At 34.8% G+C, this 24,756-nt stretch overlaps 1 protein-coding gene across 1 annotated transcript; it reads left to right on the forward strand.

The window, feature by feature from the left end:
• Positions 1 to 8,469: 8,469 nt before the first annotated feature.
• On the forward strand, positions 8,470 to 23,952 carry LOC113436421 (uncharacterized). Its single transcript, XM_087937478.1, has 6 exons — positions 8,470 to 8,594; positions 11,413 to 11,595; positions 15,056 to 15,295; positions 19,679 to 19,816; positions 20,814 to 20,933; positions 21,497 to 23,952. The coding sequence occupies exons 1-6, from the start codon at positions 8,510 to 8,512 to the stop codon at positions 21,685 to 21,687; spliced, it is 957 nt and encodes a 318-aa protein (XP_087793604.1). The 5' UTR covers positions 8,470 to 8,509; the 3' UTR covers positions 21,688 to 23,952.
• Positions 23,953 to 24,756: the final 804 nt, after the last annotated feature.

Below are 24,756 nucleotides of genomic sequence, written 5' to 3' on the forward strand. Positions count from 1 at the left end.
AAATATATATATATATATATATATATATATATATATATATATATATATATATATATATATATATTTGATGAAATGAGCAAGAGGTATCTCAAATATCTCCCAGCTTTTTTTTCTCCTACTTGCTTAACAACCAGTTCTTGCTTAACAACCAGTCAAAATTAAAAATGAATCCCCCAAAAGGAATCTATGAAATCAAATTCTGACAGTAACTCATCTACCTACTCTCACATGATCACATTTTGGGTGCTTATTGACTGAATGGCATTTATAGTCATTTGCAGTATTTCATGGTCATGTGACTGAGATGTTCAGTATATTTTGCCAGTTTTCAATGTTTACTTCCAGTTTGGGGCAAAATAAGGCTTTGGATAAAATGGATTAACTTAACGACTTCAGCATTTAATTAACAACTGTTATGTTTGCTTAACAATCACCACAAAAAGATTGGTCATATAGTTGCCTGCTTAATGACCAAAAATGACTTGCAACCCTAATTTTGGGTTCAATTAAGGTTGTAAATCAAGGACTACCTTAATTGCAGTCTTGTTGCCAACAAATTGGAAACAATTAATTAGAGAAATAGTTATGGGAACATTGCATACCCTTTTTCTGAATAAACTTTACCAAACAACATTTTCAAATCCTGAAAGAAAAGAAAAGCAGTTGAAGTTTTTCTGCTCTATATGAATAACAACTATAAAAGGAAAGGAAATTGTCACTTGAGACATTTTTGAATTCATATTTTTTTTAAAAAATATTTTGAATCCATCCATGTTTATACTAAAATGACTTTCTTATGCCTGGTTTAAAATTGAATTACAATTTGTTTTAGAAGCAATTGCCATTGAGGTTAGTCTCCAAGTTCAAGTTCATAAATGTGGTTGTGCTGTTGTTGCAATCAATGATACTGTTTAAACTTTCTCTAATAAGGGATCAGGACACAATTAGGTTTATTATTAATAATATTCATTGATAACAATGACTCTATAGTGCAATAATCAGTAACACAGTGCCCAAGGACACCAACACTCTGCAATGCTACTAGATAGCAACATATAGAAAAGCCTAAAAGTGATAAACATTTTGCAAAACAAAATTTTGAAAGATGTCTATATTTTCACAGGAAATTTTATGAGATATTATTTTAATTAATGGCACTTACAATATCGTAGGGGTAACAATATTGTTGACAATTGTTATGTTATCTTCACAGATAGAGAGACCATCTTTCTCAATATCTGAGGTTGTGGCACACAAGCAAGAATATGTTATTCCACCCACAATTTATTAGTCGGTTTCTTTGGAAAAAAACAGAATAAAACCATTATGGTTTCTGAAGTTCTGTTATTCTCTTTATAAAGAAATAATTTTAGTCAATCATGTAGTTACTATCGAAAGTTACTATAAAACAATCCCAAATGTATCCTGGAGACAAGTCAACATACATGGTCTCTCACCCAGCAATATGCAGAGCATCACCTCCAAATACTACCAGAGACTCTCAGATAACAACTTCCTTAGACCTGCCTTGGGAACTTAGTTATACTGCAACCTGATAGGGCAAACTTGAGAGACGAACACTCCTCTTTAAACCCACCCAGATTTCAATAATCTATGCCAGGTCAGCCCTATCATCCATAATCAAGTCACAAATGAGGGAGACCATATTGTAGATTGACCTGTAGTTCATAAACAGCAGCTGAAAGCCTGGGATTCTGAAGGGCTGTTGACTAGGAAATGCAATCCAGTGTGGGGGCTCAGGTCCCTTGGAAAATATATGACTGGAGATCCCCAGAGAAAAGGGTTTATGATTAAATAAAGTGACCAAAGAAGCTCATATAATATGCTGGCCTAAATTGTGATTAGTTAATTTGTAGTTCAGTTTGCTTAGTTTATGGCTCAGTTGTTGAATCAAAGCAATTGGAGCATTTCAACAAACCATAGTTGTATAAAATCTGAAGTATATTTTAAAATGCAGTAAGTGACCTTGTCTAGAAAATTCACATGAAGTTAGCAAAACATTATCCTCAATCCAGAAAAATCTCAAACACAGGAACCTCCATAAATGAAATCTGACCATAGCTCAGTTATCAAATGCTTGGCTTTTTGCAGTAACTATACAAACAGCCAATATGGAGCTCTTCCTCGCACAGAAGGCCTTGATGAGAAGTTCTATTATTAAACCAATGATCCAAACCAGTAGATATAAAAAGGATTTTATTGGAAAAAAATGAAATATAAGAAAAACAAAAGAAGGCAACAATGGAACATATAGAATTTTGAATAAATAGTAACTGAATTATTAGTAACCGAAATAATTATTTATTACTTCTGTGAATAAAGTCTTCTGTTTCAGCACATATTCACTTTTCAGTGAAGAGAGAGTCAGACTTTCTAAGTCTTCTAAATGCACGGTGTTAAACAAATCTTCCTATCCTTCTTTTTTTTCTTAAGAACTTATTTTTATAGAATGTGGAAGATTCTTTGTCCAGTCAATTAATCTCTAACATCCTTGCCAATGATAAATTATTTAGGGGCTAAAATTTTTTTCCTAATGATCTTTGATTAAACTGTAAAGACACTGTTTACTAGGCACAAGTTGTGTTCCTGTACAAATAGGATAATATGAAGCAGATTTTTATGGGAAATAAAATCTCAATTCAAGTATATTCAGATCTCTTGCATCAATGCAATTAGATGACTTGTGGAGACTATTTTGCCCTACAGAAATATGCTTTCAGTTTTAAATACACATATTTTTAATGTCTTTTAGTTTTGCATAATTTTTTTTAGATTCTGATTCTGAATAGATTCTGATTTTTCTTCTATGCTTTTTAATTGATTGTGTCATACCTTCCTTATGCTGGTCTATGACCTTAAGAAAGATTTGATTTAATCATATGAGTGATTGGAAATATCACTTTAATAATCATTCAATATACTTAATTAAAGTATATTAATTAAATATCTTAATTAAACACATGATGCCTTTCCTAATCAAATGCTTATGCCCTGAATTTTACTTGGGATTTTTAATTTATTCAATTTCTATAGCCTGCAACTCAGTCAAGTGACTCTAAGCAGATTATAATTCTAAAATTATGAAACAATTTTAAAACAATTTTAAAACATTAGAACAATAAAAAATAAATAAGTATAAACAGCAGCTGTGAGGATTAATGACTTTTAATGAAGTGGAACCAGGAATCAGGTAAAGTAAATATATGGAATCAGGTTACCTGTATGGAATCAGGTAAAGTAAATGTAAAAGCAAGAATTTGCCAATGGTTATTTGGGTGACAAATTATACATCAAAGTATTTTCCACATTTCAGGTCTCAGCTGCCTGACTACAGTGCATAAAATGGATGGAAATAATGCCATCTTCATTTTCTGAATTTCAACCTCTTTCTTTGCTTTGACCATGGCTGGCATAATAACCAACTGAAGTGGAGGAGTTTGCTTAAAGGAATTGAACCACAACATGGAAGCAGGACCACACCGTTCAATATTACTACCTTTGATATGCAGCTACATAGAAGAAATTTCATCAATAATATGGGTGGTTTAAGTCAACATCATACATTCATGCCTTTAAGAAATTATCTTTTGCCAGGTAACCTGGAAATTCAGCTAACTATTATCTAAGTAATTTTAGATATAACTGAATTTGCGTTACACAAATATTAAATATTTAGTTCAGGAAAAATCTTAACATTTTTTCGTTTAACATTTAAATAGTTTTTCTAAATTTTTCACCAAATTTGTTGGAGGGAAAAGAGACAAAAGTAGCATTTCTCCAACAATTTCTCATGGACAGCGTTCTACTGCAGGATAATGTTAATACCATTACTGAAAAAGGAGAAAGAATTATTTCATTCTGTTGGTCCTGGGAAATTAATTGGTATGTAGAAAGTTAGGAAAGCTTAGACTAACTAAGAGATGAATGTCTAATATGCTCATATACCCTTTGCCACTTTGTTAAGTGCATTTTCACTCCATTCATAAGAATTATCCAGAAATTATCTTCTCCCTTAAAAAAGGTTCCAAGACAATTCATGTCATTAAAAGTAAATTATCTCCCATCAGAAGTAATTTCTCTTTTTGTCAGGAGGATTTCTCTGCCTTTTTCTACTATGTTTACCTGGACCCAAGATAAGGAACTTGAAGCTAAGTTTTCCTCTCACAGTATCAGAGCCCACCACCAAATTTATTCAACTCCTTCTTCAAAAATAATTTGCATTCTAAAATTTTGGATCCAGTTACTATATGAACTTCCAACAAAGTCTCTAATGTAGCATTACTCTCTGACATTATAATAAATTAAAAAGGCAGCTATTAGTGATAAGGGCTGGTTAGAATGTTACTGCTATATGCCATTGCTACTCAAGAATGATAGGACCTTCTTCCAAAGCTCAATATCTCTTCAGATATGAAGTCAACCTGACTGCAATTATCTCCTGAGTTCTTCTCTGTGTATATATGGTATTCAGCTTTGTTCGGGTATTTTCCCACGTCATTATAGTTGTGCTTTTAAAGTTGTAGCAATTAAGGTTGGAGATTTTTTTGTTTGTGAGTGAAGGTTTCCAAATAATTGACAGTCTGGTGGAATCATCTCTTCTATTCATCTCTTCTATGCATCCTGACTAAAGTACTGACAGCTAACGGCTTCCACAAAAGCAAAATCACCGGCTTGATCCACAAAAACACACTGAGACATAATGGAGACCTAGAAGATGAACAGACCTATGGAACAGCTGTCCTGCCCTACATAAGAGGTACTACAGACAAAATCAGTAAGATACTACACAGGCATCACATCAAGACTGCCTTCAAAACAGACAGAAAAATAGCAGCCATCCTAAAAAACCCCAAAGATAAAATTGACCTGGAAAACCAAGGCATATATGAAGTCCCCTGTGCATCATGCCCTGCCACATACATTGGACAGACCAATAGAAGAATAAGTACCCGCCTGGATGAACACAAAAATGCAGTAAAAAAGCTGGAACACACTTCCTCACTAGTCCAACACATGAAAGCAACAGGTCATAGCTTTGACTTCAATGGCACCAAAAGACCTGGAAGCATGAATAGAAGAGATGATTCCACCAGACTGTCAATTATTTGGAAGCCTGCACTCACAAACAAAAAAATCTCCACACCACAAGCCAGGCAAACACCTGGGCACAAACAGATACCCCTGATACCTCCAGCTCAGACACACCCCAACCAGGCACTCAGATGAAACCTAGGTTCCTAACAAATGATTGCCATCCATTTACTCGGAGCCAAGCTGCACTAAAAGCCTCCAATATAGGAACACAATGTTGCCAGCCAATCAAGACAAAAAAAGCCACAAAACAGACAGAAGATATTAGAAACACCAATCAAGCAGAACACAGCAAATTCCAAGACCAATAAACACAGACCAAGACTCCCAACCAATCAGGATGAAGAAAAAACCATTCTGGCACAGCAGTAGGCTAACCCCAAATTTAAAATTGAAACAGCTGTGAAAGTCTGACTCACAGACGAACACAATACAGAAGCCTGATGATGGCAGATGAGATTCTGCCGAAACGTTGCTACAACTTTAAAAGTACAACTATAATGACGTGGGAAAATACCCGAACAAAGCTGAATACCATACATACATACATACATACATACACATATACATATACATATACATATACATATACATATACATACACACACACACACACACACACACACACACACACACATATATATATATATATATATAATTTTCTCGTTTGTGCCGTGTTTATTCTAAGAATAGATACCACAAGAAGACCAGCAAGAATGGCCATTTCTAAGAAATAAAAAGAACGATTTCCTCTCATCTTTTAGGATTCTTGGAAGAAAGAAGCTATATTCTTTCAAGACCATAAAGTATTGAACCATGTTGAACTTAATTAATCAGTTTCTAAGTCCACATGATATTATGAATTCAAAAGTAAGGACACATTTTGGGTTGTGCAATAACACAGGCTAAAATGGGATTGGCTCTTTTATAGCTCATGATGCTGCTGTGCAAATATAGACACAATTGCAAGACCCCATTCTCTTAGTCCACCTATTTTATTTAGGATGGAACAAGAAGAGCAGCCTATTAGCATAGAGCTGGCACAAATCCAAAACACAAAGGACAAGGGCATCCATGGGTACCTTTCTAATTGCAAATGTCTTTTCTCCCCTCTGTGCTGGCCTGCAGATGTCTGGAGATTCAGATGACTGCTTTTCTCACGGATGGCTATTTTTGTCACATCTTAGATCACTGAATTTTTTTTTTTTAAAGAGAGAGCAGTAGAGACAAAATTAAGTTATCGTGACCTTCAGTGAGTTCTATTGCTTTTAGCAATAGAGTCTGATATTTTGGGGGTATGTGGGAAATTAACCAACATGAGAACTGTAAACTTGACTCTGCCTAATTTTATTTTGTAAAATAGAATTTTTATCAGGAAATAGAAGATATGCTATATACTGTACATTGGATCAATATATATGCAAATATGGTATATTTAGAAGGCCCATAGAAGACAGAGGGAAAACATGAAGACACCCATGTCCAAGAATCTCCCAGGGTATATTCTTAAGCTAGGAGTAGTAAAAGTTTCAAGATTCTATCTTCTGTATGTAAACAAAAAACTCTAGCTCTGGCTAGATTGTCCCATTTCATTCTTGGTCTTAGTCTGTAAAAAATTCTTTCCCCTTGCCACTGCTATCTTGGAACTATGGGAGAATGGATTTAAGTTGTCTAGAGGCTGCTGAGGGATATTATATTGTAAAAAGCATAAATTCAAGTCTTGTCTACAATAATGTTTTTGTTTTAGTCTCTGAGAGAATATTCATATTCTGTATGCTTACAGGCCCCAGCAGATATTGTAGAATAAACATAATTGTTCTGACATAGTTCAAGTATAGGTAATTCTGAATTAGCCACCACAATGGGAGAACTGGTAACTTGATCGCCAAGTGATACAGTTGCTAAGTGAAAAATCCCATGACTGCGATTTTATTTCACCTTTCCTTTTCTCCCACTCTTTAGAATGCTCACTCCAGTACAGGGATAATAACAAGAAGGGAAATCATGTTTTTATTTATATTCACTGGAGAGAAAGAAATTACAAGAGAATAAGCATGTACAGAATGGGGAATACACATTGAAGGGAATGCATGAGTGCTGTTGTTTGTCTAGAATGCTCATTGGTATGAATCCCCCAAGTTGCTTTGGAGGGCAAACAAACCTGTTGGTGTGAAAGTGTTTAAAGTCTGTCAGTTACAGGCAGCAGCTACAAGCCACCTAATTAAGGACAGAATGCTGAGCTGGCTATCTTATGATGCCTGTGGGAGACATGGTACATTGTTGAAATTGTTTAAGCAGTCTCTAGGCATTACAAGTAAAGAAAAAAGTAAGTCAGGTTAACAATGCATCCTAACTGACTGTAATGGTAAACAGACGAGGGGGGGGGAGGGAGAGGGAGGGGTGGGAGATGCTGTGAAAGTTGCAAAAACAAACATTGGTTTCAAAGTTACTTTTTTAATTATTGACATAACCTCAAATAGTCACTGCCTGAGGCAATCACTAAGCAAGTGCTATCTCCACAAACTAACCATTATTTTTGATCTCAGCTTGTTAGGTTACTAAAGTACAGTACATTAATTTTAATATTTAATAGAAGAAGTACCCTTTCACTTGTAGAAGTGAATGGGCATATATGAATTTCACTTATAGAAGTTATATGATGTTTGCCATCTTCCTTGGCCATGATTCATACTAGCTGGAGATGCTAAGCAATTGGGGACTCACCATTTCTAGAAGATTACAGATTTCAGCTGTGACTTGTAATATTGTTTATAAATAACAGGTCTTGGTGCATTTTAAGCTTTCCCTGTTGCTTCTCTTTCTATAGAAGCGAAACAAAAACATCAGTTCTCCTTAATGCTTAGAATATATTGACTAAGCTATTGGCTAAGCTATACAATACAATATGGATAAGTATAATAGAATTTTACAATTTTGTTTCAAAACACAGTGTTTGCATTAGCTTGGTTCACTATTTCTGGATATTTAATGGATGATGCTTTTTTTTAAAGAAAATCTGTCATTATTCACTTCATATATTTAAGAAAACACTTAAAAACAGGAAACTGGTGTAATGTCAGCATTTGCTTTGATTTTTTTCTTAGCTTTGACCTGTAGGCTAAGATGGTCTTGCTTAGATTACTATTTCATCTCATCTTCTGAATTTACTCTTACACACCCCACTTCCTGCGTATATGGCCATTGAAATAGATCATCTTGCTAATGTGGCTATAGCATGAGTTCAGTCAACCAAACAACCTTCCATTCTATTTTGATTCTACATTAATCTTGAATCCTTCCAGTATTCGTTCTTTTTTTATTTCATTTTTTGTTACTGCTTCTGACATCATATCCTGAGTAGTACATTGGTTTAACAGCAAAGCTAGATCTTCTCAGCATGCAGTGCAAGAAGATGTTTAAAATGGATTTCAGTTTTTCATTTACCCTGCCATGCATGTTGATGATCCTGACCATTATTAGTGGTAAGTCAAACTTTATTTTATAAAATTAGCATGATAGGCAGCTGAATGGAAATGGAAATTTTGTACAGACCCTTATCCCTTTTATAAAGGTGTCAATAAATCTTAGCAAAATCTTGGTGTCATCATCATCAAAGCATCAAAAGGGGTAATTAAGTCTATTTTTTGAACTACATTTATCATGTCTTTTTGCTTACTGCGTTTATAATAAAAATAAAACTGATTGAAGGGCTTTGCACATAATTCAGTGGGTAAAATGGGAAGTTAAACACCAATAATTCTCAGGCTTCTTTTTTTCTTAATATGTACTTGAGTAAATGATTCAATATGCTAATAAAAATAATCGCAAATCACTTAGGCCAGTTGTATATAGTTTTGAAAACAGATTTCAAGGTTTTATCATACTGATTTTTTTTTTATTTGAAACACCAAATCCATTTACATGTTCATTCATGATTCCAGAATCAGTGAATATATATTATAAAGAATATTACAAATTCAGATATATATGTACTGGTCATGTCCTTTTTAATATTTTTATTAAATAATGGAAGTTATTTTTCTTACTGGTTATATGTGTTAGTGAATTGTGAACAAACAGTTCCTAATTTTTGAAGCCACTGAATCAACCAATATATTTATATACACCTGTATTCATTATAAATGACAATATAAGGCATATTTAATTATGCAGACAAATAATATATTTAAAATTTTAAATATTTACTCAAGTAAGAGTGATACATAAATTGTAGTTTTGTTTTAGTAACACATTAGCAAGTATTCTCATTTAAATTTGAGATCTGTGGACTCATCTGCTTTATTTTATTCAAATTTTCAGATGGATAGAAAGATAGATAATATAGATGAATAAATATAGAATAGGATTTACTCTCAACTATGATCACATCAAATTGAGCTTTATAAGTAAACCAACCACGTAATTATAGCATTTGTGAAGTTCCTTAAACAGTTACCTGCTGTTTCTCTGGACTTTGATGAGGTAAACATGTGAGCTAAGAAAAGCAATATGAAGACACTTTAAAACTGTTCCAAAAATAATAAGGTTCTTTTATATTAGCAATCACAATGATACTTCTTTTCTCCACTGCCAATTTGTATGATATAAAGACAGATAAGTTGTGTGTTTTTTTTATAGCAATCTTAAAACCTCAGGATATCCTCGACTATCTGGGATTATCCTTTGATGTTGATAATTTTAACCTATCAGGATTTTAACTATGTTATATAATGTGACTTTAGTTTTGATGACTATTTGTTTTGGAATGATTATAGAACCCAAGCAGCCGAGAAGAGGTTTTAATGGAATACTTTGGCTAACTAAGAACTGATACTTTAATTCAGTTGGTTGTGAATATAGTAGTTGATTGAAAGATGTTGACAGATTATGTATTGAGTATGTTTCACCTACAATATTTGCTTGAGAATTAGATTAAAATAGATTATGCATATATTTCATTAATATTTGTGTGTGTGTCTGTGCATCTCTGTATGTATTATATGAATTGTGAAGTGATGAAAATTGTGGGAAAATTGTGAAGCGGTGTTGGGATCTTCTCTTAAATCATCAACTACCTCCAGTGATACTCCCCTGTTGGTTCCCCAAGACAGCTAGCAGAGTCAGGTCTTCAGAACCTTATGGATGGTCAGAAGGGTTGGAGCCAATCATGAGCCAAGATGTTCCAAAGGGCAAAGAAAGCTCTTCTGCACCCAGCCAAAATTTTCCAACAGACGCCCTCTGTCAGCATGGGTTGGGTCAATCCACTGGGTCAGTCAGTTTCTTAAGCAAGCTGGACTCATGTGATGAAGGGCTTTAAAAGTAATAATCAATGGAGTAACATGGGCCACCCTAGGGCCCCCAAGAACACTTTGCACCACTACACTCTGCACCAGTTGTAACTTCCAAACGCTCTTCAAGTCCCATGCAGAGCGCATTGCTTTAGTCCAAACATGAGAATGTGAAGTGCTCACATTCTTGATCATTTCAAGAATGAAATGATCTTGAGTGAAAAATCTTTGTTCTAAAAATGAACAGATGAAACAATATTGTGATATATGAGAACCAATTTGGAATAGTGGTTAAGGTACCAAACAAGAAAGCAGCAGACTAGAAGTTCAAGTCCCACTTAGCCATAAAAGCCAGTTGGGTTATTTTGGCCCAGTCTTTCTCAATCCAACCTACCTCACTGGGTTTTGTTATGGGGAAAACAGGAAGAGGAAGGTGCATTGGAAGTTTGCCGCTTTGTGTTATTTATAAAAATAATAAAGGTGGGATACAAATAAATAAGTAAGTAAGTAAACCAACCAATCAATCAATCATATTTAAACATACATTATTTTAGGACAGAATTAATATTATATTATTGTCTATGGTTATTAGATGAATCTTTTTTGTAAGTTTTTTCTTTAATCCTATTATATTATTTTAATCATTATAACATTTACATTATATTCACTATTTTTTATGTTGGTGGTGTAGACTCAGTCTTCCATCCTTCTGAGGTGGGTAAAATGAGGACCCAAAATGTTGGGGCAATATGCTGATTCGGAAAACCGCTTAGAGAGGGCTGTAAAGCACTATAAAGTGGTATATAAGTCTAAGTGCTATTGCTATTGCTATTTTTTCTTGCCTTTCATTTTCATTCCCAAATGCAATACCACTCTTTCAATCAGTCAATTAATATACTTGTCTCTATACCAAGGTTTTCTCTGTTTTACCATTATAAAGCCAGATACATATAAAATCTACTATACCATAATAGTTCAATAATGAATGGATTTTGTTTTGTTTTTATAATAGGCAAGACTTCTGCTGCCAATAATTTTACTTCTCAGAATAATATCTCAGAAATACAAGTATCACAGTATGATCAACCAGGGAAAGGAGACACAAACTGTGTACACCCCTGTGACAAAGTGATATGTTTGAAGGATGATGAAAGAAAGTGCCTTGGAAATGAGACTTCCTTTCTTTGTGTATGTGGTAAGTATTTTGATTTTGGGGTCAACAATGGCAAAATATAAGAACTTCATTGCAATTCCTAATGCATTATATGTATTGATGTCTTAAATTTGTTTACTTCAGTTAAGCATCTAATCGTACGCCATAGTCTGCAGTTAAAAAACCTGAGTTTAACACGGTGGAGCCTAAAGGCCATAGCAGAGAACATATTTTGTATTCAACTGACATTCATCATCACCTCAGATGGCACATTATTATGATCATCAGTCACAACTTCAACTATCTTTATGTTCACCTACCAGATGCCATATAGACATACAAAATAAAGATTGGAGTGTATTACTGACATTTCACATTATTGGTTTACCATGAACCTAAAATAATTTTGACTGAAATTAAAAATATATAGCTCATCCTAGAACAATTATGGGAGTTTGTCATCTTAGTCACTGACTAAAAAGGAACAGAAATGTTTTAGTCATTTTGCATTACAACAAAAAAAGATTCATTTGACAGTGAGATGGAGCGCAATGAACATAAATGAATGAATGAATGAATAAATAAATAAAATATTGTTTTGCACAAATCAACAGATTTAGAACAATGAAAATGCTCTTTACTCATGCTGAATTTATGAGCGCACTATTTCTCTTCCAACTTTCTGAATGCATAGGTCCAGCCCTGGATTATTAAAATGATGATGCTTCTTTCTTTAATTCAAATATCACCCCCATAAAATTGCAGTCTTCTTCCTCTAACCAACCACACATTTGTATTTTTCAATGTTTTCTGTTTTTTTTTTAATTTTGTGCAGGAATAGGTATAGAACAAAGGCCTATCTTATTTACTAAACAAAACTAACCCTGTACAAGAGCCTTTTTGTCAAAAGTATTCCTATGACAAGTGAGACAAAGAAGTATTTGAACAAATTCCTCAGGCATCTGGGAAACAGGCTGTGAAAAGAGGGAGCTTTTTATTCAAAACACCTTCTCTTCTGTTTCTGCTTACATAGTTAAAAATCCCCAGGCCATACCTTTGATTATTATATTTGAATGATGGGGTTCATTTCTTATGTCTCCCTAATCTTGGCAATAATATTTTTATCCATTTGTTCTATAAATATTTTATATACATTTCCTCATAATGTTGCCTTTATTCATTTTGAGCCCATATCGATGCAGTTCAATTCATCTTTAGTTTCTCTATCATGGATTTCTTTCTGTCCTGGAACAATTTCTGCCCTGTACACAATCCAGTACGTCTCACTGAATATGTGGTTGATGGAAGAGTTAGGGTGATCTGTCCAGCTCTCCTTGGCCACTTCAAGCTGCTGCAGTCACCAGACCCTTCTGTGCAGTTGCTGGCCATTGCCTCCTATATTCACTTGGGCTTTATGTACAGATGAACTTGGACATCTGGCTTCTGAACCATCCACCTACAGTATGTAATGCCTGCCCGGGCTTCTTATATACATAGATTTACTGCTGTTTTGAGAAAGTTCTACACCTGAGCTCGGCAAAAATCAGTTTAAACCAGGAAAGGCAGCCGGGTTCTATCACGAATGAGTGCTTTAGTTTTGTATTACTTCTGTTGACAAGGTGTTTCCTGTGGCCATGCTTTTACTATATTTATTATTTTGCTGGCGTGTGTGTCTTTTGTGCCAATTTAACCTGCTATTTCTAAATGCAGGGTGGAAATTTGCTGGCAGGAAATGTCATTTGCTGGCAGCCCTGCCATTCTCTGGCAATCAAGAATAGAATTCCCTCATTATTGATCTTTTCCAACGGCTTCAGCACATGTTCTACCTTTACGTCTGTTGACTCTGTTTACAGTCACGGGCAGGAGGGAGGCAGGAAGGAACATCCAGAGGCATCTCACAAGACTTCCTTCTTGTCTTTGACCTGTCTGTCAGGCTATTTCTGAACATGGGTCTATTGCGTTTTTTGAAGAACTGCTAACTTGTGTCCAAAAATAGTCTGGCTGACAAGTCAGAGATGCGGAGAACAGATGCAGGTGAAGTAGGAAGAGTATCACACACTTCAGTTTTCTCAACAGTGTCACCCTTGTAATACTCAGTTCTCCACAAAAGTGGCCAGGGGAAAGCATAAAAACCAGTTTCCACACACCTCTCATTCCCCATCTCCATTCAAATCTTTTTTCAGTACCTCATTGTATTTGTTTTCAGGGGGAGGCAACACTGGTTACTTAATCTAAAAATGAATGAAATGGTGTTTAGGAGCCATAGTACTGTGGCTTCAAGTGAGCCAGGATGAGATGGGAAATTCTCATCAACTAGAAACTCCTTATATCACAGATCAAATAAAATGCTGCAGAATTGTTCTGAATTTGGTAGAGCTGAAGAAACCCATGACTAGGGGAATGTTCAGTGTGGAGGTAACTTTATTACCCTTCTCTTCAGTGTTAATATGTGAGCTATGGCCATTTCAAGAATGTCACAGATATCATTTTAGGCAAAAGTATTCTTTAAAAAACTCAATTCCATTTTGTATATTTTGCCATTTGGCTGAGGTTCAGCTACCACTAATTTATAATGGCAATTGGGATTTGAATTTCCATCCTAAACAACATGTGATATTGTGGGATTATACAGCAGTCCTGGTTGATTTTGTTATGCAAGGACCCCGTAGCTCATTAAATGTAGCCACAACTTCTGACTTCCTGCCAGCTCCCCCATTGAATTTGCTTGTGGAAAGGCAGCTGAAAACATAGGAAATTGCAATCACATGACCACAGCTTGCTGCAATGTTGTAAGAGGTGACTGCAGAGACACTGTGATAGCTGAAAATATGAGGACTGGTCATATATCACATATTCAGTGCAGTCATAACTTTGAAAGTTGCTGCATCTAACCCAGGGGCTACATGTCTTATACCTTGATTGCTGTGTCATTTCACATTTAACTAAATATTATGTTATATTTGGAAATATTTTATTATCTTGTGATTTATTTTATAAAGTTCCTAGACTTCATTTTTTTTCCTGAATAACTTATATAGAAAGAAATATTTTATAGGTTATTATTTCCAGGAGGCATAGAATAGGAAAAATCTTTTTTTCCCAGGAGAATAGGAAAAATCTATGGGGATTTACCAAGTAGTGTGTGCAATTGTAATTTTTCTAATGGAAGAAGTTGATAGAAGTTTTGTGAAAAGCATAGTAATTTGGTGTTGAGTGATTTTGAATAAAGAGATATACCACACATCAGGAGGTATACCATATGTTAGCGAGTCACTGTGCACCTTTTTCGATATAAAAATGAAACGTGATAAGGTTTTTGTTGGAATATAAGCTTGTTATTTGTAAAACTACCCAGGTCAAAGTTCTGATATATATTCCTATGAACATATAACCAGATTTCTACTTATTTTATTATATTTTACTTTCTATATTTGACACAACATTATTGTCATAACCTATTCAATTCTTGTCTCCCTCTGATTGTTGATATCTCACCATTTAGATCTGCTTCCAGCTGTTCACATTCATTGTCTGGCTAATGGAAAAATCAGCCTGTCCTGTGAAATAGGTGGCCAGTTCAATGATAATGTTCACTGGACTCTGAATGGAAATCCTGTAAGTGATGCCTGCATCACGGATAATGGCACTAAAATTATTTTGGAAAAAGGTAAACGTGGCAAGTACGTTTGCCAAAGAGGAAATCACTGTAAGAGTTCTCCTGTTGAAATGACATGTGAGAATGGTAAGTTATAGTTTATCTAACTTTACTTATTGGAGTTCAAAATGGTATATGGATAAACTAGTTCTATACCTGTGCTTCGGTACAAAACTATGTGATCGGGCTTAGTTTTGGGGGAGGAAAATAAGGGGGAAAAATTATGCCACTGCAGATCAGCATCCATCAGTATTCATCTGGCTAGTATTGTGTCAGTGTGTGAGAAACTGTTTGGAAACTGAAGCAGTATTTGCTGTGTGAGCAAGGAGCCTGGGCGTGGCTTAGCTCAATTGTTCTGTACTAAGCTCCTTGGTGCTGTGAAACTAAAGCTGAAACTGAAACTCCTCTGCTTTGCTTGTGTTTTGCATTTCGAACAGATTTCTTTTCAGGTGGGGAGGGGGAGTAGAACTCCATAGCATCAAAGCATGTTAATAATAATATACAAAATACCAATGCTCTGATAGTCATTTTGAAAAATCCTTTCTTAGCGAGCACCTAGAAGCCAAGAGGAACATATGTGCTAAATTTCAAGTTTGTAGGCTTTACATTTCTGGATAGTGGTGGGATTCAAATTTTTTTACTACTGGGTCTGTGGATGTGGCTTGGTGGGCGTGGCAGGGGAAGGATACTGTAAAATCTCCAGTCAGAGGTGGTATTTGCTAGGTCTCCGAACTATTCAAAATTTCTGTTATCGGTTCTCCAGAACTGGTCAGAACCTGCTGAATACCACCTCTGGTTCTGGAGATTGATGATGCATCAGTGGTATTTTGCTTTTATATAGAGAGATATATAGATAAGCAGATTGTACTTCCCTGTGTATCCTTCATTTAATCTGGCCAGCTGAAAATTGTTTATCAAATCATTTTCCCTTTTCTCCTCCTCATTAGTGTGAAACTACAGCTCTTGTTTAGGTAGTGCTGATGATAAGGCAAACTCCTTCCTTTTTCTCATATTTTAATCTTCCTGATTATTTTTGCAAATACCATTTCAGTGAAAACACCAACAGCACAAATGATGAAATGGTAGCACTTGTGATTGATGGGGAACCATTGTTTTAATATAAGCATTAGGAGAGGAAAAAATATATACACAAATATATTCAATGCTGATGCAAATTAAATGTACCCATGAGATGTGATTATGCCAGAGTGAGGATCTAATCTTACCACCAGCAATCTGTGTACCCTAACCCTTAACACTGAATCTGGCTACTGTAGTTTCTGCATCTGTATTTATTTTCTAGAGTCCTAGTTTGGATGTAAGAAAAAGGGAGTCAAAGATAGATAAATACTACATCAATGGCTCTTTGGATCTGATGTGGATATGAGCATAGCAATTTGATTAGGTGTCATGGTCCTCAAATGCACAGAAACACCAACACCACTGTATTCTCAAAATATTATAGAGCAATGGCTATGCACACACTTTGCATATGGAGAGCTTCAGGTTGAATCTCTGAGAACTTTAAGAAAAGCTGGAGGAAAAAGATCTAAGACGGGAATTGGTCAACTGATGTAGATTAAGCAAGCCAGCTAAATCAAAGGTCTTGTTTAGTATAAGGCAACTTTCTGTATTCTTATATCAGAATACATATTCCAAAACCTGAAAATAATGGATAGTTGAAAAGATAATAATTATGTATAATTCAGGCAAAATAATTTACTTTTCGTTGGTATATTCTAGACAAGAGAAGAAATTAAATAGCTAACAATGCCCAGGCTCCCCTCCCACCCTATAAAACCATCTCTAGATTTAGCATGTGAACTCACTGATTGCTTTGAAACTGCATTTTTCAACAACTATAATAGAAACTTTAACCTTAGACTGTCTACTATTGACCTCACCTGTTTCCTAAGAGGTCTGTAGGGGGCGTGCATAAGCACACCAACGTGCCTACCGTCCCTGTCCTATTGTTTCTTTTTATTTTTCTTCTATGTATCCATTTCATGTATTCATAACTGTGTTTATACTTATACCTGTTATCTTATAATCGCTTGATAAATAAGTAAGTAAGTAAGTAAGTAAGTAAGTAAGTAAAATACCTGGCTGTTAATGCAAATACACAAACAAAGTAGGTCTGGAGTGGTCTAATGGTTAAGCCTGCCAACTGTCTTTGGACCATTCCCAGTCTCCCAGCCCAGCCTACACCACAGGGTTTTTGTAGTATAGAAAATAGGAAGAAGAAGGAAGAAGGACTATATCCATGTTCACCATCTTTAGTTATGTATAAAAATAGTTAAGAATAGATAAAAACAAAATAAACTGTATTTGATAGTACAGTTAGATTATTCAGCCTTATCCTAACATCACTTCTGTATTCAGATTGGGCTATATTTGAACTAACATTCAGCAATTCCTATAGTTTATGCTGTATCACTATTGCAAGGTGCAAAAGAGCATAAAGAATTATCTCTGAGGGGATTGTGCAGCTGTTACTGAATCATAAATATCAAAGCCACACACAACTATTTGCAGATAGCAGCTCTGACAACACACTGACAGAGATTAATCTAAATAATTAAGAGGATCAATGAATTAATAATACCAACTTTATGCTTAATTGTTTACATTATTAAACTTTAGTCTTTTATAGGATGTAAACATTAAAGTAGAAAATATTTTGTCTAACTATGTTTCTGCAACTGCTAATATTGGCAGACATTTTATAAAAATAATATGATAAAATCAAGGAAATTGTATTAGCCTACTAAAGAAAATAGTCTGCCTTAATGCATATAAGCACACACACACACATATTCTTCCTACTGTTAATCTTAGAAGACAAAGTTTATATCATGACTGCAAGTTTCCTCTAGCCTTCTCTGTCTCAGCTCCCAGTGGACTGCCTTGCCAGAAGAGTGACAGATCATTCTTGCCTGATTACTTGCCAAGAGTTTCTTCAAATTAAGAAGTTTCCTTTTCGTCCCTTTTTAATGAACCAAAAGTGACACTAAGATTATATTGAGAAACCAACTGACTCGTAGTTACTTTTGCCATTTTTTTCCTCAATCAAATTATTATAGATTCACACGACACACTGAAATGGTTTTAGACAGCATGCTAAATTGGAAAATTGGTGCGAAAGCAGGAGTTTAGTGAGCTGTAGAAAGAGAGTCTAATTGGGCCTTTGTGTCTAATTCAGTGGAAGATACTGGTGCAACATTTGCTAACTTGCAAGTAGCAGCTTCTCTGGGAAAAAAGAATACTCAAAACTGCTGCAGAAAAGGAAAATTTCATAGTCTTTCCATGTAGAGCAGATTGTAATCAAGCTATGTTATGTTATTTTCATTTATTACTGTAAATAAAATTACCATAAATTATTGCAAATAGAAAGGAAAAGAAAAGAAAGAAAAACTTATAAAAGGACAACTCTTATAAATAAAATAAAATTAGCCCTATGGATTAAGCATATAAATTAGAATATGCAATCCAAATCTCTAAAACAATTGTGCAGGTAGATGTCAAGCAGTTCAATGCTTACTCAGGTATATAAAAAGTTAGCTTGCTTATTTATTTAATTTGTTTACTGTCTGACTCTCAACATCTCTGTGTGGTTCACAAATGCAAACATTAAAAAAATACAGTAAAATACAAACATAAAGAAAAAATGATAGCAAAGAGGACACAAACAGACAGGAGTGGAATCCTCCTCCCCAAAGATCCATACTTCAAGTGGGGATAAAATTGAACTGAGATCACTTCTAGATGATTAAAATATGGAGGAGGGCAATCACAAAAGGAATATTCATTTCCATCATTCTCTAGTTTTCAAGCAATTCACATATAATGCAAAAACACAGAAAAATCTAAATAAAATAAAGGGAGCTGATATAAATATGATTATATTATAACAAATATATATTTGTTGCCTGCACTTCATAGTTATAGATTTTCATTTAATTTATTTAAATTACATTTAATAAAAATTGTTTTGAAAATAATAGCACCTATTTAGGATGAAATTGATAGATTTGACTACATTGTCAGTCTTTTTCTGAAGAAATAGTTACAGTCCAGAATTCCTTTTGTAAAACTAGTAAAAAACTTGGTCTGTGTATATTAATTCATATATTTTATCCTGGCTTCTAGTTGTTAAATCACCACCCAGAGTCCTTCTTTGAGAGAGATGGTTGGTTCCGAAATGTGAAAAATAAAATAATAAATAAACTGACCTCAGCATTGTGGAATTTGATATGAAAAGATATGTAGCACTAATTTTATTTAAGGCATAAGAGACACATGCTTTGTGAATCTTTTTCATTTTATCATATTTCGGTGTATATATTTAACATTAAAAAATAAAACCCTGCCTTTTTTAATGTCAAGATGCATCTGACATCAGCTCTAGTTCTGATTTCTAATTCATTCGACTTTGTCAACTGCTGAAGGCCATCTCTGTCTTCCTACTAGGGGATCTGCTGCAGCATCCATTCTTCCTGTATGTCCTAACAGCCTGTGGAGGTGGAGCAGTTTTACTAGCCGTCACAGCCTCATTGATCACATGCTGCTGTATGAAAACCAAGCACAACTTTGTTCGAGTGCCTGTGGGTGAGTATTGCCTTTTCTCTTTGGGTAGTGTGTCATAATGCAGCCCATCTATGCTTACTTAACAACAAGTATTTAAACAAAATCATGAAGAAAATCAGAAAAAAGACAATAGAGGGAAAGAGTTTTTTCCATTTATATTTATTATTAAGAACTTGCTTTAGGCGAATTGGCATATAATTAGCAGATATTTTTGTGGAAAGATACCTCTATTTTTGGTAAATGCTGCTGAACACATGTTGTTTACTTTCTCAGGCCACTTACCAAGCTGAGTATTGTAAGCATAGCACCCTCCACAGTGTTCACCAAAGGATGACCTTCATCAAAGCAGTTGACAAGTAGTCTGGAAGAGGTTCCAGGCCCTGCAGTCTCAATGTGCCCATATTTGCCAAAGTTGCTCAGACTTTGTCCAGAAGACCCCTGGCAGCACATGTTAAGTGGCTTTTAAGTGTGAATCACATAATGGTGGTTAAAGTCATTCATTGTTGATGGATCTTGGTTAGCTTCATAGAACAGGCATTCTTGTCCAAGGACACTCAGGACCATTTGCCAAAAAGAAAGGGAAAAAAATCTTTTCAACTCTCTTCTGTGATGTAGCATAAAGCATATCTGGGCTCTGAAACAGAGTGATGTGTAAGACTATAGTCACACTGTTTCACTCTTAGAAACAGAGACACTATTTTGCTTCACAGAACAGCTCCGGGGACATTCATTTGAATCTTCATCAGCTCAAAACATCCCTCAAAGCTTCACTAAATCCTAATATATAAAATATTATACAGATCTTGATGTTATAAGCCATAAGGGTTGCCTTGCAGAGTAATAGACGGCAAACAAATGTAATAATTAAATAAGACAACAATATGACAGTCATAAAGCCCATTAGGGCTTCTTTCCAGACAAGAAGGGAATAGGACTGAAGCATATCTCTGTTCCACATGAAGAATGAAAGAACACACATGAATTGCAATGTTCAAGTTTTGACTGTGCTTTTCTACAGAAGACGAAAAGGATGAGGGCATAACCATGTCTGCCATTTCTACTGAAAGACCAAATCCTCCTCCTAATGGAGACCATTGTGAAGTTACAGATGTCCTTGTTGATAGTACCCTCAACACTAGTAAGTACAGAGACATGAGTGTTGTTATTATACAACAGAAAATAAATGTATCTGTGTTGTTCTAAAAGCTGTTTTCCCTATTATCTACTTTGCCATGGAGATGAACTACATCTCTTTCCAATATCTTTTGCACTTATTGCAAGTGCAATAAGAAATCTTGGAACAGTTTCTATGTAGCGATTGTTCTATTTGTACATGTATTGTTTTAAGCAATTGTTTATATAAAGCATACTTGCTAAAATGGATCTCGTGTCCCAGAATTCCTTGTCAAATGCTTACTCACAACATCAGGTCAAGTAAAACTGATTTTCTTTGTTAATAAAAACAGTTATATATATCCTATGATTTCCTGAAGACTTCCTCAAATAAATGGAGCTTAAATAATCCATAAACAGCTTCACGAGAAATAAGCACATTTAAGTTCAAGAATTTGGTTCTTGTGTTTTAATGTTAGTGTCATTTACAAGAATGAAAAGCATGATAAGATGAAGATTAAATATTTAAGCAAATGTACACAATGCTAAATTATATACTTTATGAATTTTTCTGACGTTCTTTTAAAGGTGCACAAATCTGTGAAACTTTCAAACCGGACCTCAAGGAGAATCCAAATCCTTCAGTGGGAGCTGAGGTGAAATCAGAATGCAGAAGAGAGGAGAAAGTGGGGACAGAAACAGAGTTCCAAGAGGACACAATTGACAATGCAGCTCAGGAAGTTATAGATGACTGTTTTCCTGATCCTATTGATGCTTGATCCAATGTGCTCTTTTTGTCTTCTCCAAGTCTGGGGAACTGGGGCTTCTTCATTCCAAGCTTTCTCAGAATAGTATAACATCCTTTATAAATTACTTGCCTGCTAATATCATAAGCCTACAAGCCATTTAAAATCAGCCCCAAGTGTGTTTTCTGCTGTGTTCCTATTCCTAAGGGCATTTATAGAAATGATATAGATATGAGAAATCTAAGTATCAGATACCCTTCTCCCCAAATTGGAATAATTTCCCTTCCAAGTCAATGTTTGGCTTTCAATCTCCAAGATTCCTGTTTCATCTTAAGGAGACATACAAATGATGAAATTCTTCTGAAGAATTCTAGCTCTTTTTACACTGAAATCAGAATCAATAATTCTGTAGAAAATTTTAAGCTTCCCTGCTGAAATGTTTAGCTGTAGCAGATTTTTGTGATTAAACATAATGTCTATTTATTTCTGTGCTAAGTGTTTACATGAACCAAAACTGGTTCTTGAACCATCAAATCTAGGGGTTAGCAGCAGGCTCATTAAGCTACACAGGATGTTCTCAAACTGCCTATGACATTTTGGGTCTTCTGCAACTCTTTCAACAGCAGACCATACACTAATGTTTGGGATCCAGAGATTTGCCTCATCCCAGAATCGTCTGAATTATGAACAAAACCCCTTTCACCACATTTTTATAATGCTGAGAGTGAGGATTCTAATCATATATCTCTCTTGGACATTTGAAGAGAATTATGCAAAAGTATTTTTCTATACATACTCTAGTTCTTCATGTGAGACTAACAGGTAGAGAATAACAGAACATTTCCTTGATCACCATTTTTGCAGATGATATCATCTTAAATCCAGTTTTTCAGCAACATTTTCATAATTTTCTCATCTTTATTTAAGATGTGCTTTGTGTTTATTTTAAAAATAAAGAATAGGTATATTTTGAGTTTATCTGTCTTGTGAATCTTGTTGAATGTGAAAAAAGTTTATAGAAGGTGTCCTACTGTGCAACTTTGTGAACAAGTTTATATAAGAAGATAAGACTTCTAGTTGCAATAGCCACCGGTACAAACAGCTTCATGCTTCTAAAACCATCCTCCATTTTCTGAAGGACGAAACCAAGAGAAGTGATTGTCCCCATATTGTCTTGTGTATTTTCTGTAAATGTCAGATGAACTACTGTGGGAACTATGAAGCTGAACATACTTGGCTATTGGGTAAATCAGCAACAATTTTATGCTGATCTTGCCATAAGAAAAAAAAAAGAATAAAGCTTTTATTTTTAAAAAATGACATAGGCCTTAATTTTATGAGAAATTGAATCTAAGACTTAAAACTCTTCCTTTCAGGGAAGAAAAATGTTCCAACAGCTTGGTCCGCTATCAAAAATAAATACAGTTTGCAGGAGTGTATACTATAATATGAATTGGATGTAGGTGTATCCAGTACAACTTAAAAAAAGAAAACAAGCAAACAATTTGGTCATGACAAATACAGCTTTGGCATCTGTTAAAACCACCATTTAAAGTTTCATACTCTGAAAGATTTTGAGAATAATAAACAAGAGGTAGAGATAAAGCTGTTTTTTCTTCTTCTACTTTATTGTCATCCAAGCCTTGTTTATGTTTTTTCTTTTCAGAGAAACATGGTATATAAACATGGCATATAATAATAGTTACCTTGTTTGCAAAGTTTATTGACCACTTGCATATAGTTTATATGTATATATATATTTTTCATCTTCCTAAAGGCTTTAAGGTAGATCTGGCCAGGCTCATTGGGAATTATACAATTGTTGTTGCTATTGCGAAGTGACCCATCGCGGCCCCATACAATTAATACAATTAAATATTGTGTTACAATATTAATACAATGTACATTAATACATTCATACAATGTATTAGTACTCTTAATACAATTAAGAGTAGCAATTAGGAAAAAGTATCTAAATCAAAATGAAAGTATTCTGGTGATAGGCATTTTTAGAGGAACCCTTTGGACAATAAAACAGACACTTCCTGCTTTTGAATGAGGAGCGTCTTTACTACACCAAGGAAGATGCAAAGAAAACCCAGGCATGAGGAAGCTGTGTATATTCTGCTGAATAGCTAGAGCTTGCTGCTTTGCTTAATTCCCTCCCCCCTTTATATTGCAATAATACAATGTCAGAAAAATAATTCACCTGTAATGCTTTGAGCTGTATTCACACTGTGGTGATTTTTTTATGATGCTGTCCTTCACTAATAAAGAGGTTGTTTTATATACCTAGAACGAGGAGTTGGATTCTTTGTATTAACCACTTATTTTTCAACATTGGCTAAAATTCTTACCTCACAGCATATTCAGCAATCTTGACATTTTTCTAAACCAGGAGTCACCTTTATCCTCCAGCAACCCTAAGCTGGTTCTCTTGCCAGTCTAATTTTACTATTCCATTTCCCAGAGAAGAGAAAAAAATTCTGAGGGTTATGTATAAACAACAATCCTATTCATACTTATTCCCTGTTATTATATGTGTGAACATTAAATTCTATCTTCCATCTGGAAACTCCTTCCACTAATTATTTTCCTACAAACGTTACAAGGCAGGTTGAGTTAAGAGTCTTGACATCACCCAGGGACTGGCGATGGACTTGAATTTGGATTCCTTCAGTCCTAATCTTACCTTACCTACTCTAACTTTCATTGTTAAGTACACTGGCACCAAATTTATTTTAAAATAAGGGGAGACACTGATCTTTAATTCTTTGCTTCTTCACTTTAACTGGCAGCATGGTACTACCTGCTCAATAAATGAATCAGAAGCTAAATGCATACATGCATAAAACTGATTGCACCATGATTAATCTTCAGGATTGGCTTCATGAAACAGCCTTAAGTTATCATTAACTGTCCTAGTGTTAAAGCTTACATTATTCTACCACAGCTTCATAATGTTTAAAACTGTCCTGCTTCATCACTTCTTACTTTGAAGAGGAAATCAGGTGATTGATTATGCATAATTGTAGATACAGCAATGGGACTTTGGAAAAGTGTAGTCATGCCCTCTTTCTTCTGCCTGTCCTGGCCTTCTTC

The sequence above is a fragment of the Pseudonaja textilis genome, chromosome 7 (assembly GCF_049901715.1).
Source record: "Pseudonaja textilis isolate UNSWEBS1 chromosome 7, rPseTex1.2, whole genome shotgun sequence".
NCBI classification, from domain to species: domain Eukaryota; kingdom Metazoa; phylum Chordata; class Lepidosauria; order Squamata; family Elapidae; genus Pseudonaja; species Pseudonaja textilis.